This window comes from Eptatretus burgeri, chromosome 9 (assembly GCF_056783735.1).
Source record: "Eptatretus burgeri isolate ZD-2024b chromosome 9, Ebu_testis_v1, whole genome shotgun sequence".
Taxonomy (NCBI): domain Eukaryota; kingdom Metazoa; phylum Chordata; class Myxini; order Myxiniformes; family Myxinidae; genus Eptatretus; species Eptatretus burgeri.
In genome coordinates, this window is record NC_140969.1 from 53,087,990 (window position 1) to 53,108,446 (window position 20,457).

The following is a 20,457-nucleotide window of genomic DNA, read 5'->3' on the forward strand; positions in this document are numbered from 1 at the left end:
CAATTGGAGGAGGCATGATGAGTTGATGTCCAAGTCAGCCAGAGGGATGCCAAACTTGTCGAGACAGGCACGGCAGATCAAAATCACCAAATTGGCACATAAAAGGTTCAGCAGTGAACACACGATATGAACAATAACCGACACAACGAAAAGTGCACAACAATCGATGCAGCAGAGGCAAATCCACAACGGATTACTTTACTTTGGAAGCAGGTCACAAAGTGAAGTGAAGCTGCCAGAAACGAAAAACTGGAAAATTAAAAATTTGTTAAATCAAGTAACTGCCGGTATTGTATTTTGGTGTCAACGTTTCCACTAATGCATGGCCAGCACCTGTCAGGTGCTTGACATTTTTGAAATAGCATTCTCAAGCTCCAGCGATGATGGGGCTATCATTTGATACAAGTATGATGATCCCCAAGGCACCATTGCAGGATTGGGCATGCTACTAGTGTGGAGAAATATTTGCAGTGCTGTCCTGTTGATACTTGTCAGTCAGCACAATCAGGCCAACCCAGCCTGTTTGTTTTCCGATATGACCCCTGATTCATGATGCAGGGAACCCAGGTTCAAATCACATGTACTACGTATTTTTCTATTGTTTATTCGTATCCTTGCAATTTACGTAAAGCTACAATGATGTCTGCAAATGTCTTTGTCCTGCCTGTGAATTCTTTACAAGCTCATCCATGAGCCTTAGCCTGCTATTAACAGTAAATTTGCACACAGTAATCCAAGTGGCAGAATATCGATAATTCCTCTAAATACTTCTCCTTATTCTTCCTGCAACTTTTTATTTACGAGCAGAGTACCCACCCCCATGGGCGATCTTGTTCCAAGCACGTTTTTCTGCTGCATACCTTTTATTGGGGTGGTATATAGGCAACGGACAGCTCTGTATAGCGGGGGGGGGGGACCCCGAGTTACATGCATGAAGTAAAAACGTACCAAACACCTCACTGCACTGGAAAACGTGGGGATGGAAATACTGACTGCACTATAAATGGTGGACACTTGTAATACCCTCTCCCACATGGAAGCAGCGTGAGAAGATACACATTGACATTGAGAATTTGTGCCCCCCCCCTCACACACACACACACACACTTCCCCCCCAAGACCACCGGCAAGGATAAAGACAACCCAATACATTAATGTGGGTCATGCTGCTCCTATGTAGCAAATCTGGATGTAATCAGCCTATAACTGTAGGAGGAGTGACGCGACAAACAAAGAAGCAAAGAAACACACAAACATCGGTCCATGAATTGTAGTAAGGATTTGTATGCAGCGTATGCCTGCTCGGCTGCATAATTTTCTGGGAGCGTGGCTGTGCTGCTGATGCAGAGCCCCCGTTACCAGCAAGCTGGTACTCATTTCACCGACCACGGAAGGATGACAGGCTGAGTCAACCCACCTGGTGTTAGTTCAATAGGTAATGGGTATGAAAAGAAGACAAAAATATTTTACGTTCACTGCGAAGTCATGCCGTCATGCAGCTCTTAATGCTTGCACCCACATTGGTACTTGCCTCGATTGCTACAGCCCCATTAGCTGGTTCATACTAAGTAACTTCAATTACACCCTTTCACCATCACGAGGAGGGGTTGGACTTGTGACTGGACTCAAACACAGACGTGTGTGTGTGTGTGTGTGTGTGTGTGTGTGTGTGTGTGTGTGTGTGTCTGTGTGTGTGTGTGTGTGTGTGTGTGTGTGTGTGTGTGTGTGTGTGTGCGCGTGCGCGTGTGCGTGCGTGCGTGCGTGCGCGTGCGTGTGCGTGTGCCATCCTCTCACTTGAAGATGAATGACATAAATGCATTTTGCATCATTAACTAGGTGATTCTGAGATGGCCACGTATAATTTTAAATCAAGGTCATGAGGAGATTACGTACAGTGGTATTTGAACATGGTGTCACAATATCTTGAGGTCGATTCTCTTTTGAAGCTTAACTTCCTCACCAGTCTCTCCTCATGTCAGTCTTGGTATTCATAAATTCAGCTGTTGTGCACTCTAAACATTTATGGATGGGGACCATCCATCCTCAAGGTAATGTACTTTTATCTTGATGGTAATTGGTGTAAGTTTTGAAATCTAAGCAAGTTAATACTTGAAGAATAAAATTGTCTTTTTATTCGCAGGCCAGACCTTGTGGACATGCACATGGTTGAACAGCAGGACAACCGGCAAAACCTGGAACAGGCTTTCCTCATAGCTGAACAAGAACTTGGGGTCACTAGACTCCTCGACCCCGAAGGTAGGCTTCCAGTTGTTGACATTTTCACAGAATGCATAATTACACATGTAGAAGGATTTCTCTGACTCCCTGATAATTATTTCCTTCCCAGATATTGATGTGTCTTCTCCGGATGAAAAGTCCATCATCACGTACGTCTCCTCGCTTTACGACGTCATGCCCAAAATCCCTGATGTCGTAGGCGGTCTTACAGCGGAGGCAAGTATTAGGATTTCTGATTGATTTTTGTTGTTTTGTTTTCCAAATGCAGTAAATTTTCGTTTAATTGTGTATAATCATATTATCTGAATCGATGTAAAAGGAAAATTATTTGCGATCATCAGTTAATATGTACTCGTGGGACCATCCGTTTATGGCGTATTCAAACACCGTGGAAACCTTGATTCCCACCTCTCATTTGCATACAATCTCGTCCCTACAAGTCCACTAGATACGTAATCGACAGCTGGTCTAAAGGAATATGCATGACACAGGTTGATCATTTTTTATTTTCGTGATAATATTGTACATTCACATTTTTTTCATACATTTGTGAAAGCTCTTTCTGAAAAATACTTATATTTATGAAATCTCTTTAATCTTAGACTTTAGACTTAAGACGTATTTTATTGATCACGTAAAACACGAAATTCATCTTCCCAGTCATTTAACATAGAAAAGGTTAATACCAAACATCGATCAACATTACATGAGCATCAAAATACAACCAAAACGCGATGAACGATCAATAATAAAACTTGCGACAGCATCACGGCATTCGTTATTATCCAAATAATACTTCAACACACAATGCAAACGAAGCACTTTCTTCAGAGGTTTATGACAATACGGCGACTTCTCCATCAATTAATGAGCCGGAATTGCATTTAAAGGCTATGGGAAATCGATAAACAGAACTCGTGCATAAGACGCTGCTTTCTCAAGGGGTTCATACACTTTATGCAGCAGAGTTACGACTGCATCTTCAACACCTCTCTCTTTCCGAGAAGCTAATTGAAAAAGATCCATGCGCGCCTTCGTCTGCTCCACAAGGATGTTTCTCATGATCATTTACAGATATTTAATGGGTACGGCAGTTAATGCTATCGGTCTGTAATGATTAAAAACGAACGATTTGGGTATTGTGGGTACAGCTGCATTGATAGAAGACTTCCACAACTTCCGAACGACTCGAGAGTCCATTGACCATTGAAACGGTGAATGAAAAACCAAAGCCAATTCCCGATAACATACTTTAAAAATCCGCAACTTCCGAACGACTCGAGAGTCCATTGACCATTGAAACGGTGAATGAAAAACCAAAGCCAATTCCCGATAACATACTTTAAAAATCCGTCTGGACAGGCCTTTTGGCCTCGCAGCCTTGGTGGATTTAACAATCTTTAATCAAATAACTGATCAAGTAGAGCACTTGAGTGTCAGGAGGAGCCCAAATAGACAAAGATGGAGTCATCAGGAGGAATCTGCATAGGATTCGGGTTTTGTTGCTACTCTACCCTCAAATCGATCCAGGCACAGCCAAGTGAACCTTTCAACAACGATTTGCAAGATTCACCCTCCATACACACACACACACACACACACACACACACACACACACACACACACACACACACACACACACACACACACACACACACACACACACACACACACACACAATGACTCCAGAGCAGCCAGACAGAAGGAAACTGGAATAATTTTTCCAACTCCAGAGTGACGAGGTTCAAATCTTCTCTCTTCCCTCGCAGAATCTCCTAGTCCAGTGGAAAAAGTACGATATTGGGCTGAGGTGTGTTTTTTGGTATATACAATGTTTTATTGTTGTTTCCAGGAGTTTGATATCCACTGATTAAAAAATCAAGAGGATGCCAAATTTTTAATTTTTTTATTTATTTATTTATTTTTAGGGGAAATTTTTTTTTTAGGGGAAATTAGAGGGGAAATTTTTTTATACACATTTAAAAAAATGAATCTTTAATCAAAATATGCCTACTTTTCGGACAGTATTAAATCCTCCGATATTGAACACACACAGGTACTGTGCACACAGCACGTTTATTTGACCTATACTATATCATATTGTGTTATTTTCATTAATCATTGAACAATATAACCTTCTTTCGAACACAATATACATTTTTTTCCACACATAAACATCGTAATATTTGATGCAAAATTGAAATATGCGATGGCTGAAAGGAAATAACTACAGATAGTCATTAAGCTTACGTGTCATCGGACTCGTCATCGAGCTCGTCATCAGCGTGGGAGTTGCCGGTTTTTGTTCGCTCATTGCAGCAGTCGTCACTCCCATTGCAGCTGCAGAACATGGAGCAGGCGAGTTGGGCCACAACTCATCCACATCTGGCTGTTGAGCATGGCGTGTTTGATGAACATCCACATTTGATGATTTGCAGAACTTCAACAGGAACAGGTGGCACCTTGTCTGCCACTGTCACTGGAACCAACCATTGACCAGATTAATCCTTCGACCAGCCATACCAAACAGGATCCAGACTGGGTAGGTCAGGGGACAAAGCAGACTTCCAGATGATCATCTGGCAATGTGCCCAGTATACATGCTGAAGGAACGACTCAGTTGTGGGAGGAAGCGTCTTCACTTTAGGTGCAGCTGTCATCTTCTTGTTTGACATCTTGGAGGATCATACATCATAACGAATGGCTGACATATTGCTTGTCTGTTTGGATCCATAACAAGCACCAATGAACCTTGTGGCCTCGGAAACAACTTCATTCATCTCTGCTTCAGGATCTCCAAGACTTGGTAACAGATGACTGAGTCGCATCTGTTTCAGTGCTGTTGCCTTTCCTGTGCCCCACATATATGAAACCGTGTCACAGCCGGTCATCACATGTATTGCAAGGAGTTGCTCTGAATTTCCTCCCTGTTGCTGTGATGTCGCCTTGATGTCCAAAATTTGTCGACCAGCAATGGGACTCACCATCATTACTTCACATGTGAGTTTCTGTTGATGGTAGAAATGGACGAGCAACACGAAGACGTCAGTGTCGTCACACACAACCGATATGCTTTTCATCCTAGTTGACGCCAACTGTATTATCCGCTGAGCTATCATGACATCAGCTTCCTCATGTGTTGTTCTGAGCGCCTGTCTCGTCCTCTTAGTACCGCTGCTTACTTCTATGAGGACTGGGTCTTTGGCAGTGATGACGAGTTTCGGTGTGTTCCTTGGTAGTTCTGTGACCTTCTTCGACAAGTCTTCACACAAGATGTCAATGAGCTGGACCTTGTTTGCTGTTACTGTTAGCGTCACTTTCTGTGGTGGCAGTGATGTTTATGGTGAAAGCTGGTGTCGCCTACTTGCATCCTTGCCAGCACGGCTGAACCTTGCCATGTTTTTGACACTTTCATCATAGTGCCGGTCAAAAATCAAATGGACTTCAGTCATCAGCAGTCAGTTGATAATGTTCTTGGAGAAGTTGTTGGCAAAGTCTTGTACTGTTTTGCTGGCTGGCCACTGTACAACCAATAGTAGTGCACAACCATCAATGATTGTTACCTGTGGACTACATACTAGTCCACTCGATCGGTCAACTTGTAGTTTTTTTCTTGAGTGTGGATTTTGTTGTCGTGATCCTCATGTCACTATTATCTTCAAACATTGAGGAAGGAACTGGTGACAGTTCGTACGACAGTACATCCTTCACGTATATTTCCCTGGACTGTTGGAGGCAAATCACCCTTGTGTATATGAGCTCAGTGTCATAGACAGGCAAACCATACACTTTTATGTGCTTCTTGCTCACAGCCATCGTAACAACTTCGTTCAGAATAACACTGTGGAACCCTTCTGGCCAAGAAGATTCAAATTCCTGCATCTGTTTGTTGCCGATGACAAGTGATTTTGCTATATTCACTTTATCGGAGGTGAACTGTCCTGTCACGATATTGACAAGACAATCAGGATGGCTTTCAGGTTTCAGTGCATCAATCGAAGCGCTCAACTTGGTTTGGATTTTACATCTGTCCTTGGCATCTTTGGCTATTCTGCTTGGATTCTCTTCTTTGTGGCTCGTCACAGCATCCTGACCTCCCTGTTCTGTCATCAGCGACAAGCCTTTCAGCAGTGTGCTGCAGATGTGCAGGCTCAGTGCCCATCTCGTCACAGTGGCTGGTTTCAGTGTGATCCCAATCAGTCCACCCGGGCCTTTACCATACCGCATAAAGGTAGTTTCGATGAACATGTCTGACCATAATCCATTCCATAGCCCACGGGAGGGACGCATGACATGTTGTCCCCGAAAGAAGTCCTCCAAGATGTCATCAGGAAGTCGCTCCATAGACCGCAGGTAGTAGAACCCATACCTGGCATAGTTTGTATGTCCAGAAGCAAAGAAGTAGGGGATCATCTGGTGAACTGCCCACATGTGCAAAGGCCAGTCCCCTTCACATTCTGCCCGTACGAAAATCGTCATGATGAGCACCGGCTTGATCAGATTTTATGTTACAGGAGTATGCATTCATGTTTATTTCAATGTGTCTGTAATCTATGTATTTTCACAAATTTTCATCATGGGTGTACCATGAATTAAGCATCTGATATATATATATATATATATATATATATATATATATATATATATATATATATATATATATATATATATATATATATATATATATATATATATATATATATATATATATGCAAGTTGTTTATTATCTACTGGCGCATATTCTCGTTTAAACCGACATTATTTGCTATTCACAACAAAATGTGATATAAAGTGCATTATTCTGCCCCTGGATGATTTTACCATAAATTTCTATGTAATATATGGTAACAGGCTGTAAATAGTCAAGCTAATTTGGACATAGGTACTACTGATTCATAAAAATATATTTTAGACGAGTCGACAAAATGTCGACAATCGCTCAAAAACGTTCCCTTTTTCAAATGGCAATAAAAAAAATTCCCCAAAGGTGTTTTGTTTTGAGATCAGTATACATGAGTTACAGGAATTGCAATAAAACATTGTATATACTGCAAAACACGGTCAGTCAGGATTCCACTGGACTATCCGATGTGTCTCGATAGATTATCCTGAGCTAATGTAAAGTCATCCTTTTGTCAAATGGAGAAAATATTTTTTTGTCTTTGGCAGGAGTTAACGTATTGTCAGAAGTTTGTGCTATCGAACTTTTTTTTCTTTTTTTTTTTGGCACATCCTGTCATTTTCTTCATACCATGCCACAGTTGTTTGACATTCTTTGATCTCAATTTCTGTTCAATCCTGTCTGCATATTCTGTCTTACAACGAGCAACCAGTTTCTTTACTCCCTTTTGCACTCTTTTCGTTTCCATGAAATTGCCATTTCTAAATGAAACTTGTTTTTCCTGTAAAAATAATGCAAAGAGCTTTGTTTAACCCAGGGTTTGTTATTCCGATATGTTCTGAAAGACCCAGTTCCACTTTCTTGATGGCTTTATATGCTCCTGGAACACTTCTGTAACATTTATTGAGAATCCGATACCCCTCCCCCCCCAGGCCCCGTTTTACTGGAGGAACATTGACATATCAATGATTGTGTGTGTGTGCGTGCGTGCGTGTGTGTTAGCTCACGCTCATTAAAGTCAGGTCTGATCAACTTCACAGCCTCAGGAGAGCCAGTTTTCCAAGTCTTGAGTTACGTCGTTAATTTTTATGGCAGCAAATGCACTGATGTACACGACCTCAACAAATAACTGCGAATTACCTTGGCAGGTAAAAGGGGCAGATATCAACTGTCAGCAGCTCCATGTCTGGAGAGCAATACTGATATTAGAACACCAGCGTTCATTCACACACCATACCTACAAACACCTTCACCACTGTTTTTTCTCGAGTGTGAAGTTCTATATATATATATATATATATATATATTTATATTTTATTTTAAACATGCACACATAAATGTCATTATGGCTGAACTGAGAAGTATCAATGGCAGGTTTAAACTATGTCTCTTTGATGGTTACCATGGCCTCAGTCCCACTTTGTAATCTTGTTTAAACCATGATTATTTTTCTTGGTGTGTGTGTGTGTGTGTGTGTGTGTGTGTGTGTGTGTGTGTGTGTGTGTGTGTGTGTGTGTGTGTGTGTGTGTGTGTGTGTGTGTGTGTGTGTGTGTATGTATATATATATATATATGTGTATATATATATATATATATGTATATATATATATATATATATATATATATATATATATATATATATATATATGTATATATATGTATATATATATATATATATCTTCTTCTTCTTTCGGCTGCTCCCGTTAGGGGTCGCCACAGCAGATCATCTGTATGAGCCGCATTGTGATTTGGCACATGTTTTAAGCCGGATGCCCTTCCTGACGCAACCCTGGTCGCCTCTTACGACACAGGGATATGGTACACCTATTTTAACCGGGGTATACACCGGCCCAGTACACTGGTACTCACTTCGCCGACCTCGGAAGGATGACAGGCTGAGTCAACCCCCTGGTGTATTAATTCAGTGGCCCAACGGGGCTTGAACTCAGGACCTTTTGGATCCCAAGCTGCTGCCCTAACCACTGTGCCAACACCAGGATATATATATATATATATATATATATATATATATATATATATATATATATATATATATATATATATATATATATATATATATATATATATATATATATATATATATATATATATATATATATATATATATATACACATACATACATATGGATATGGATGCAAACAGAGGACATAATAGTGACCAAAGCCTTTCGTGCTGCACTCTTCAGGGTAAAAATCGCAGCAATTGAAGGAGGAAGTGAAGGCGTGTGCTTTATACGCAGGTCTCAATAAGGTAGACACTGATTGGTTCAACCGTAATGACGTCACGGTTAATCCAAACGCCCATTGGTCGGCTCATCATCTTCACCTCGAGCTCCCATTGGCTGGAGCAGAGTTCGTCGATGATTGACGTTTGCAACTGCATCCTGGAGAGAGGGGGGATGGGTTTCCCTGAAGGTCAATTCACCATTTGTTACTCTACTTCCCTTGATCTTTCCATGCTGAAAGAGACACAGAGATCGTACAAATTCCTTTTGACGACATAATATTGGATTGGTGGTGAGGATGAAGGTTGCTTCCAACATACATAAATGAAACGAGCTCCGACCTCGGCTCAATATCCTGAACATATGTGCATTGTACTGGTCTGCACAGATAGGGTTGGCAACCAGGTGCTGTTCAATGGCAGATGAAGCAGACACAGTGGTCGGTGGTTTCTGGATATTTCTACATGCTTGCACTGGTTGTGTTCTCACCCTCACAATCTTTCTTCGAATCACCAAGGGGACGTGTTGTTTGATCCGATCAGCCAATCTTAGTGTTGTGCGGCCCACGTACTGAGCTTCACATCAGCACTTAAACTCATAATAACATTGCTGGTTTGTGAGGTGGGTAGCACATCCTTGTTGACTGATGTCTGCAAACGGAGAGAGGTAAAGATTTTCTTTAATATAATTTCTATACAGATCTTTATTGTAAAGATTATCTTTACCTCTTGCCGTTTGCAAGTGTTTTTGTAATTTTCTCATTTCAACATGGCTGACTGCACCTCCCTCTTGCCCACTCCCCCACCCTGCAGGAGGCCAATGTGAAATACAAGGAATATCGTGAGCTTGTGAGTTCTCTACTCATGTGGATTTTGAGGCAAATTTCCATCATGGAGGACAGAACTTTTCCGGATGATCTCAGCACATTAAAAGTAAGGCCATAGCTCTGATTGGCTAGTTATTGTGATTTCCTTGCGGTGTTATAATGTTTCACAACTTGCTTCATGTTGGTTTCTTCTTCATTGCAGGCACTTTATTCAACCTTTGTCCAATTTAAAAGCACTGAATTTGAAATGAAACTCACCGAGAAGAACAAAGTGGAAGATATTTTTCGGCTGTTGAAGGTGAAGTGTGATTGCCATGTGCATTTCCAATGTCGAATATATCTCACACACACACACACACACACACACACACACACACACACACACACACACACACACACACACACACACACACACACACACACACACACACACACACACACACAATCATGTACACTACGTGGCCAAAAGTATGTGGACACCTGCTCGTCCAACATCTCATTCCAAAATCATGGGCATTAATAGTTGGTTCCCCCTTTGCTGCTATAACAGCTTCCACTCTTCTGGGAAGGCTTTCCACTGGATGTTGGAACGTTGCTGCGGGGATTTGCTTCCATTTAATCACAAGGGCATTAGTGAGGTCGGGCACTGATGTTGGGTGATTGTTTGGCTTGCAGTCGGCATTCCAATTCATCCCAAAGGTGTTCGGTGGGGTTGAGGTCAGGGCTCTGTGCAGGCCAGTCAAGTTCTTCTACACCGATCTTGACAAACCATTTCTGTATGGACCTCACTTTGTGCATGGGGGGGGGGGGGTGGGGGCATTGTCATGCTGAAACAAGAGAGGGCCTTCCCCAAACTCTTGCACAAAGTTTGAAGCACAAAATGATCTAGAATGTCATTGTATGCTGAAGCGTTAAGATTTCCCTTCATTGGAACTAAGGGGCTGAGCCCAAACCATGAAAAACAGCCCCAGACTATTATTCCTCCTCCACCAAACTTTGCAGTTGGCACTATGTATTCAGGCAGGTAGCGTTCTCCTGGCATCCACCAAACCCAGATTCGTCCATCGCACTGCCAGATGGTGAAGCGTGATTCATCACTCCAGAGAACGTGTTTCCACTGCTCCAGAGTCCAATGGCGGTGAGCTTTACACCACTCCAGCTGACGCTTGGCATTGCACATGGTAATCTTAGACTTCTGTGCGGCTGCTCAGCCATGGAAACCCATTTCATGAAGCTCTTAACGAAGTGTTTCTGCTGATTTTGTTTCCAGAGTCAGTTTGGAACTCGTTGTGTGTGTTGCAACCGACGACAGACGATTTTTCTGCGCTACGTGCTTCAGCCCTTGGTGATCCCATTCTGTGAGCTTGTTGTGGCCTACCACTTTGTGGCTGAGCTGTCGTTGCTCTTCAACGTTTCCACTTCACAATAACAGCATTACAGTTGACCGGGGCAGATCTATCAGGGCAGAAATTTGAGGAACTGACTTGTTGAAAAGGTGGCGTCCTTTGACAGTGCCACGTTGAAAGTCACTGAGCTCTTCAGTTTGGCACATTCTACCTTCAATATTTGTCTATGGAGATTGCATGGCTGTGTTATTGATTTTATACACCTGTCAGCAATGGGTGTGGCTGAAATAGCCGAATCCACTCATTAGAAAGGGTGTCCGCATACTTTTGGCCATATTGTGTGTGTGTGTGTGTGTGTGTGTGTGTGTGTGTGTGTGTGTGTGTGTGTGTGTGTGTGTGTGTGTGTGTGTGTGTGTGTGTGTGTGTGTGTGTGTGTGTGTGTGTGTGTGTGTGTGTGTGTGTGTGTGTATACATATATATATATATATATATATATATATATATATATATATATATATATATATATATATATATATATATATATATATATGTATTGAGCAATATAGCCTGTTTCTCATGCTCTGCTTATAAATTCTTTATTTTTAACATTTTTGATTTCTGGAAGCAATGAAGCAAAAAAAAATGTTTCCTTCCGTTCTTGTTGTAAATTGCAGTTATTCTTTGTCAGAAGTTTTTTGGCATTCACTTTAGTCTTGCTTATAAACAATGTAAATGACAACAAAAAATCCTGACAATTATTTCACGCGACCAGTGCCTTCCAAGCCAAATCAAAGACGGGGTTTTTTTTTGTATGCATGGTCGAGGCTCGTGGAAGAGCAAGTATGAGAACACTGAACGGATCAGGATGTAAAGGCACAAAAGGGACAGTAGAGAGAGGGGGGAAACACCAACAGCAGAGTTGAAGGCCAAACTAGAGGCAGACTTGGACAAACAATGGGTGTGAGGAATAATGGTGGGTGCAGGAGAGGATGCATGAGGTGGATAATATTTATGCAATAGGAAACTATCAGGAAGGAAAACTGAAAATTTGGATGGAGGAGGGCTTGGGTGGGGTTAATGAGGGTAGAAAAGATCATGGTTTAGGATTGGGGATGGTGCGAGATGGTGGTGAACAGCTGTCTTGAAGAACTGGAGGGAAGAATGAGATTGAAGATAATCTGGAATTTGGTTCTACAGGCACAAAAAAGAGGACTAAATTAATGTAGCTGAGCCGTGATTCTGGATTTTTGGAGTTTCACCAGAAGGGGGTTGATGGTGCACAGTGTATGCCCTGCAGAAACCTGGGGGGACAAAGCATGGAAAGAGCAGAGGGTGCAAGACCAGGAAGGAGGCGGTAGAAGACAGAGACCACCAGCCTGTCTGTGATGGTGAAGTGATAGGCCCATCGACTCAGCATCATTGCAGAAGATTCCATTCTTGAATCTTGAAGAAGGCCTCCGTTTCCATGGCATCAAGCTCAGCAAGGTGTGAGGCAGGGGAGCTAGCCCAGAGGGGGGAGCAGTACTCCACCAAGCTGTAGATGAAGCCCTTGCATGTGGATTGGAGTTCAGGTGTGCCAAGGAAGGACTTTGCACGATGGAGGATTCCCAGTCGGCAGCTGGCTTTGGAGGCCAACGTTGAAATGTAGTTTGCCCAAGAAAGATCTTGGTGGATAGTCGACCCAAGAATTTGAATGACTGAACTTCCTCAAGAGGATTGTGATGAAAGTATTTGTGTGGCAGGTAGGGTTACCTGATGGTCCTTTTTGAGAGGGAGAAGGAGAGTGAGTGTGAGATTTGTCAGGATTGAAAGACATATTCCAAGCGTTTGACCAGCTTGTGATTCTGTCAAGGTGTGAAGAGAGGGAAGAGGCTGCAGCCTGCCTGTTTGAAGGATGAGCGATGTAATGGCAGAGGGTGGAGTTATTCACAAAGAAATAAAGAGGATTTTTCAGAGAGTCAGAGGGATCATTGATGAAGATCAGGACGAGGACTAGGCCCAGAACACTACCTTGGGCAGCCTTGACAGGGACAGGAGATGAAAGGATTCCGTTGAGTGCCACACCTTGGATACGAGAGTCGAGGAAGTGAGTCAGCCATGTGTGGTGTTGGCCTCAGATGCCATAGGCAGAGAGTTTGGAGAGTAAGGCAGGATGCCTGACTGTATCAAAAGCATGAGATATGTCCAGAGATGACCCTGATGCATTGTTAAGTGAATAGATTGAAGCGGCATGTCCAAGGTGGAGTGTCCTGGTCTGAAACCAAATTGGTGATCTCAGATGAGGTTGTTGGAGAAAAGAAGAATTTCATGTTTTGATCTTCAACGAAGTCTTGAAAAAAAAAAAAAGCAACAACTGTGAACATAGCTTGAAGATGAGACGGCATTTAACAATGCAGAGCTTCGCTGGGGTACATACAGTATATTACAGTATATCTGAGAACCAGTGCTCACTCACTCACTCACTCACTCGCTGACACAGCATTGTTACAATAACTTTTACTGTTTATTTTTGGAAAGTGTGAGAGGTGAATTAGTCACAGAATAAATTTTCCCATCCATATATACATCATGAACAATACACCGGTAATGGTTTGTGTACAGGAAAGGTTTACCTGTCAAATCATTATTTTTACATAATTTTGATGTGAACTAGTAGATTTCCCATCACTTCCGAACAATCCTTTTTAGTATGGAGTAGAGAAAAGAAAAGTGTGGCCCTTAACAACAGCAGACACACCGGTAGATGCAAGGTGAAGAGATGACACAAATTGTAAAACACAGGATTAATAGTCTCTAACTTGGACATAATGCGCATTGAGGTCTAAAATCAACTTGTAGTTAAATTAGATGTTAAAAAACAACAGTGTTTAAATATTTGACAACTTTCTCTAAACGTGCTTCTAAAGACCCGTTGGGCGTGCCGGTCAAGCTGTAGGCCTTGCAACATGTCTCAAACCACAAACGGGGCAAGCAAACACACTCGGAGATGGGTGTGGATAACTTTGACAGACGCAATCAAGGTACAAAATAAACTTTGTTAAATTTGATGTGAAATGTGAAGGTTACTTTGCATAACTTTATCTAACTATGCTTCGGAAGTAATTGCATAGAGGAAAGTAGTCCTCTTGGATGTGCGATATTAAAGTTTGTGTGCAGATACACCGACACTGTTATGCACACACCAACACTGGCATACACATGCCAACACACCCACACACACACGCATGCACACACACACCCTTGCGCACACACCAATGCACACCAACACCGATTACAATACCATCTCCCGTATCTTCTGGAACGAGCGAGGCTCATGAAGTACAGATTCTAATGGAACCGTAGGGAGAGCCAGCAGCGCTTTTCACCTTAACTTGTTGAGAGGATCCACCTGCACACCTTTTCCAAGACTTGCGGGTTTTCTCCGTCGTGTGTCGATTGCTGTTCCAGGGATTCAACAGCTTGCATGAAGGATATAATTTAGCCTGAAGTTCTCAATTTTGTTCTTGTATCACCTGTACAGCAGGTGATACCTGTACAGCTTGTATCACCTGCACAGCAGCACTATAATTATTCCTGATCCCATGTTTGAAAATCCTTCAGTATTTATCTGAAACCTCTCATCATGCCATCTGTGCATCTGTTAGAGTTACCAGGAAATTCGATTTAATCTCTGTGTCTGCTTCGTGTCTCTCTGTCTCTCTCTCTCTCTCTCTCTCTCTCTCTCTCTCTCTCTCTCTCTCTCTCTCTCTCTCTCTCTCTCTCTCTCTCTCTCTCTCTCTCTCTCTCTCTCGATCTCTCTCTCTCTCTCTCTCTCTCTCTCTCTCTCTCTCTCTCGATCTCTCTCTCGATCTCTCTCGATCTCTCTCTCGATCTCTCTCTCGATCTCTCTCTCGATCTCTCTCTCGATCTCTCTCTCGATCTCTCTCTCGATCTCTCTCTCTCTCTCGATCTCTCTCTCTCTCTCGATCTCTCTCTCTCTCTCGATCTCTCTCGATCTCTCTCGATCTCTCTCGATCTCTCTCTCTCTCGATCTCTCTCTCGATCTCTCTCTCTCTCGATCTCTCTCTCGATCTCTCTCTCGATCTCTCTCTCGATCTCTCTCGATCTCTCTCTCGATCTCTCTCTCGATCTCTCTCTCGATCTCTCTCTCGATCTCTCTCTCGATCTCTCTCTCGATCTCTCTCTCGATCTCTCTCTCGATCTCTCTCTCGATCTCTCTCTCGATCTCTCTCTCGATCTCTCTCTCGATCTCTCTCGATCTCTCTCTCGATCTCTCTCTCGATCTCTCTCTCGATCTCTCTCTCGATCTCTCTCTCGATCTCTCTCTCGATCTCTCTCTCGATCTCTCTCTCGATCTCTCTCTCGATCTCTCTCTCGATCTCTCTCTCGATCTCTCTCTCGATCTCTCTCTCGATCTCTCTCTGTCTCTCGATCTCTCTCTGTCTCTCGATCTCTCTCTGTCTCTCGATCTCTCTCTGTCTCTCGATCTCTCTCTGTCTCTCGGTCTCTCTCTGTCTCTCGGTCTCTCTCTGTCTCTCGGTCTCTCGATCTCTCTCTCTGTCTCTCGATCTCTCTCTCTGTCTCTCGATCTCTCTCTCTGTCTCTCGATCTCTCTCTCTGTCTCTCGATCTCTCTCTCTGTCTCCCTATCTCTCTCTGTCTCTCCATCTCTCTCTGTCTCTCGATCTCTCTCTCTCTCTCGATCTCTCTCTGTCTCTCGATCTCTCTCTGTCTCTCGATCTCTCTCTGTCTCTCGATCTCTCTCTGTCTCTCGATCTCTCTCTGTCTCTCGATCTCTCTCTGTCTCTCGATCTCTCTCTGTCTCTCGATCTCTCTCTGTCTCTCGATCTCTCTCTGTCTCTCGATCTCTCTCTGTCTCTCGATCTCTCTCTCGCTCTGTCTCTCGATCTCTCTCTGTCTCTCGATCTCTCTCTCTGTCTCTCGATCTCTCTCTCTGTCTCTCGATCTCTCTCTCTGTCTCTCGATCTCTCTCTCTGTCTCTCGATCTCTCTCTCTGTCTCTCGATCTCTCTCTCTGTCTCTCGATCTCTCTCTCTGTCTCTCGATCTCTCTCTCGCTCTGTCTCTCTGTCTCGCTCTGTCTCGCTCTGTCTCGCTCTGTCTCGCTCTGTCTCGCTCTGTCTCGCTCTGTCTCTCTCTCTCTCTCCAAAAGTAGTTCGGGTGCTACATTCCAGGGAAATTCCTGTACAGGGATTAATTGATAGCAACAAAGTGGTATCGTGACCATATTCTTATTTTTGTTAATATAATTATTATTTTGTTTCGTGAGGTGTCGAAGGCGATGCCAACCTTTCACCATATCGATAGATGTACAGTTTTGTTTTAAGTTTTATTTTATTTATTTTTTCCAATTTTGTTCTAATCTCGCACAGGCTTGGTTCCAGTCTGGGCGTATCCACTTGGATACCGGCTTCCATCCCGACGATGTGGACCTGGAGTGGGACAAACTTGTGAAGGCCATGGAAGACAGAGACACAGTTTTGCACTTCGAGATTGAACGGTTGGTGTTTGTTTGTTTTTCAGTTAAAAACTGGTCCTTCAAGGTAGATCGTGACCTAATCCTCAGCGATTTCATGCACATCTGTATTGATAGTTCTTGTAAAGTGAAGATTACTGAGTAACTATCACAATAAGGCATTGTTTTTTTGTTTTTTTTTTTGGTAAGAGATGATATCATCGGTTTCCAGAACTGGAGAAAAGTTAAAAGATAAGCGCAGGCCATCTTGGTATTTTGCACATTTAAAAGGGATCCTGTGCATCAATCGAAGAAGCAGCATGTATCATTTTTAGTCTCTGCTATGACTCGGCCGAGGTCGGACTCACCTTGCCGTCCTCCCAAACAGAGCGTGAATGCTCGAACCACAATGCCATCCAGTTTGGTGTTTGTGTGTTTTCCACTTGTTTTTCTCACTATTGACAATGAAAACACCATAATATCATCCATAGCCGTAGTTACGGTGGTCATTTCCATTTTATTCATTGTTGTGTAAACCAATATATGTGAAGCCAATTTGTTTTTATTCACAGATGCACAGTCTGTTGTGTGTGTAACCGTTAACACTATCATAGCTTTTAATATTTTGCTTCTCTCTGCAAACCTCTTGTTTTTAAGGACATCTGACAGTGCCTTATTATCATAGTTGTCAATGTACAATACTCTTTATAGCGCGTCGGTTCTACCAAACCAGTCTCTTGAAAATGATGTCATTAAAGAAGTCTCTTCTGTGCATGTCATCACTGATACAGGATATTCGACTGATGGTGCAGGAATTTGTAATTTTCTTTGGATGCCGGCGATAGCGCGACACCTCTTTCCAAAGGTCACCGTCAGATCTTTAACGTCTACGAACTAAATCCGGCAGATGGGATGCCTAGTTTAACATCCCTCCGAGGGACAGCACACACATTGATGAATCGCCCTACCTGCAAACACCAGGATGACAATTTGTAGCCTGGCCGAGATTCAAACCCAGGCTAGATAACTTGGAAGCGAGTGTGCGTACCTACCTGGAAGCTATCCTTCCAGTGCACCCTATCGTGTGATTATGGTGGATTACTTTCATTTACAGCAATATGTTTCGGATTATGTTCTTGATTGTCACTTTAACATGTAGTGTGAGAGTGTGTGATCAACAATGAAACAATGTAGGAAGCATTTTGTAGTTGGAATATTACTGGAACTCACATGCTCTCTTTGTTTTTCGATCGTCCGTTTGTCTGCACATTCATAGTGATCCTGCCTCGAGGCTGGAGAATGCCTTCAGTAAACTATGTCCCAACATGAATATCACTCATCATTTTCATCCCTTGAATATATATGATATACATATACATATATGTGTATTATTAACAGCGTGACAGGTGAGCATGCTGTTTTGTTGTTTGAACTTGTTTGAGGAAAAAAGACAAAATGACTCAAGCTCTGCTGAGAATAGTTGTGGCTTCCACAGTGAAAGCCGCTCCTTGTGTGGTTTGCTGGTTGTTCCACCTTGTAATCGGAATGCTTGATGCGGAATTTTGAGGTGCTGTGTTAATCAAGTCATTGAGCCCTTTCCCAAGCTGATCATCCACAGGATTAGATATGATTAGTGTGAACTTTGACAGATTCATTGCTTAATAACCGATGTACGATGATTCGCCAGAGTTATCTGCTAAAATTCCAAATGCTGTCCAAGACAATGCAATAATTTCACATTTAGGGAATGGATTGTGTTCATGAGCAAGTACAATCAACTGTTTCAACCCACCTTACGTCACACCTCACAGATGGCCAGAATGGCACAGGACTGGGGTAATTGTTTTATTTATTTTGTAAACAATTGTGGGGCTTGTGGAGGAGCTAGAATGTAGAACGGATGAGAATGCAACATAACAAAAGGAACAGAAGAAAAAGAGGAGGAAACATTTTAACAGCTGAAATGAGGGACAAAATAGAGAGAGACTTGGGGAAATGCGGGCTAAGGGAGGACACAGGGGCTGGAAAGATTGATACTGTCCAACTTCGGACACTAATTTGACAATACATCACAATAAGATGCAACTAGCATATATCCGTGCTCCGCACGGAGTTGAATGGGTGGCAAAAGGTGGATGAGGCATAATAGTTGATGCTATGAGAAGCTGGGGAGGGTGTTATTGTCATTAGGGATGTGATGCACTATGGTTACCTGTCCTTAGTTTTCTGAAGGACCTCCCTGTAGATGACATTTTGGGTGATTTTCTTGTTGCTGAATAGTCATTGTGAGGAATTATTGTCCACTTTGATGGATATATAGGAGTAACCTCTTGCATGTGAAAATGCGACATATAGTTGGCCATGGAGAACACGGGCTGGGAGGTATATTCCGAGTTTGTCAAATGTTTGGCCCTGGGATTTGTTTATGGTCATCGAGTATGCGAGTCGGACTGGAAATTGCATCCTCTGCAGTGTGACTGGAAGGTTGGCGTCTGATGGGGCAAGTTTAACTCACGGGATGAGGACTGTTTGTGTGACGTGGCTTCCTGTGAGGATTTTGGCATCTAGTATGTGCTCATGGAGGTGTCTAATGTATAGTCTTGTGCCATTGCACAGTCCTTTGGTGACGTCTCGGTTGTGTAATAGCATGATTATTGCGCCTGGCTTTCAAATGAGGCGATGCGGTGGCATGCCGGTTGGGGTGATAGAGTGAAGGAATTCCGTGGGGTAGTTGTTGGCTTCATTTTCATCATGTGTGCTGGCCTTGTCTGCACTGGTGTAGGTTTTTGGCAGACCTGGGAGTTTTTTGTGACTCTCATTCAGCAAAAAAAAAAAATCTATACCCCGCGCTCTGCGTGAAGTTTCGAAAGTGAGGGTTCGTTAGGACGTCAATATATCCAGTGTTCACAATGTGATTTATCGAATTTCTTTATATACAATGTTTCTTGTTACATTTTTTGTGTCAAATTCACCTTCTGAGGTAGTCAGCATGTGCAGAAGAGGGTTTTACATTGCAGACGTTGTTTTCTCGGAGTCGCATTACGCCTGTCGGCGGTGACGGCCTGTTGCCGACAGACGTAATGACGTCAGCAAATGGCCGATGATGTCATGACGTCATGAGGCCTCTCAGCGGTGACGTCACACGTTGCCATGCAAATGAATGTAAAAATTAGAAAATCGCCAAAATTCCCAAACCTGTCCGTCTGGTGCGATCTCACATAGCCCATGCTGTTCATTAGACCACAGAGCACCCGCATGCTGAAAGTGGCGACAATCCGTCCGGCAGTTTCGGAGGAGAAACGTCAAATTACGCGCAGACATTAACAGAAATAATATGTAGGGTTAAACAAGAGAAACTGGATGAAAACACAAACAGCAACACATGGACGAAAATATACCAGAAAGACATCATGGATCTGGTCCAGAAAACTTTGGTCATGCATTTCCTCATTCCAGTTCATCAAAGTCAACGTCCGTGCTGAGACCCGGAATTGGAAGTCCACGCTAAACCCTGCTGAAATTCATCCCGTAAGACAGACTGCCGTCCATCAGCTGTGCCCCCATTAAGATTTCATTCTGAAATTGCATATTATCTCGGCCCTTCATTGTGTAGTTACCTATCTGTATGTTTCCATCTTGCCCCTTCATTGCATAATTGCCTGTCCACATCCATTATGTGCATACCATGTTGAGCCTGTGCATTGTGTG

General features: G+C 42.9%; 1 protein-coding gene across 1 annotated transcript in view; it reads left to right on the top strand.

Annotated features, from left to right (window-relative positions):
* LOC147020138 (microtubule-actin cross-linking factor 1-like) overlaps nt 1-20,457 on the top strand; it is a 212,772-nt gene that overhangs the window by 21,292 nt on the left and 171,023 nt on the right. The window contains exons 3-7 of the mRNA XM_085895175.1: nt 2,141-2,256; nt 2,348-2,454; nt 9,917-10,036; nt 10,133-10,228; nt 16,667-16,794. Coding sequence (XP_085751301.1) covers nt 2,141-2,256; nt 2,348-2,454; nt 9,917-10,036; nt 10,133-10,228; nt 16,667-16,794 — 567 coding nt within the window. The remainder of the gene's footprint in view (nt 1-2,140; nt 2,257-2,347; nt 2,455-9,916; nt 10,037-10,132; nt 10,229-16,666; nt 16,795-20,457) is intronic.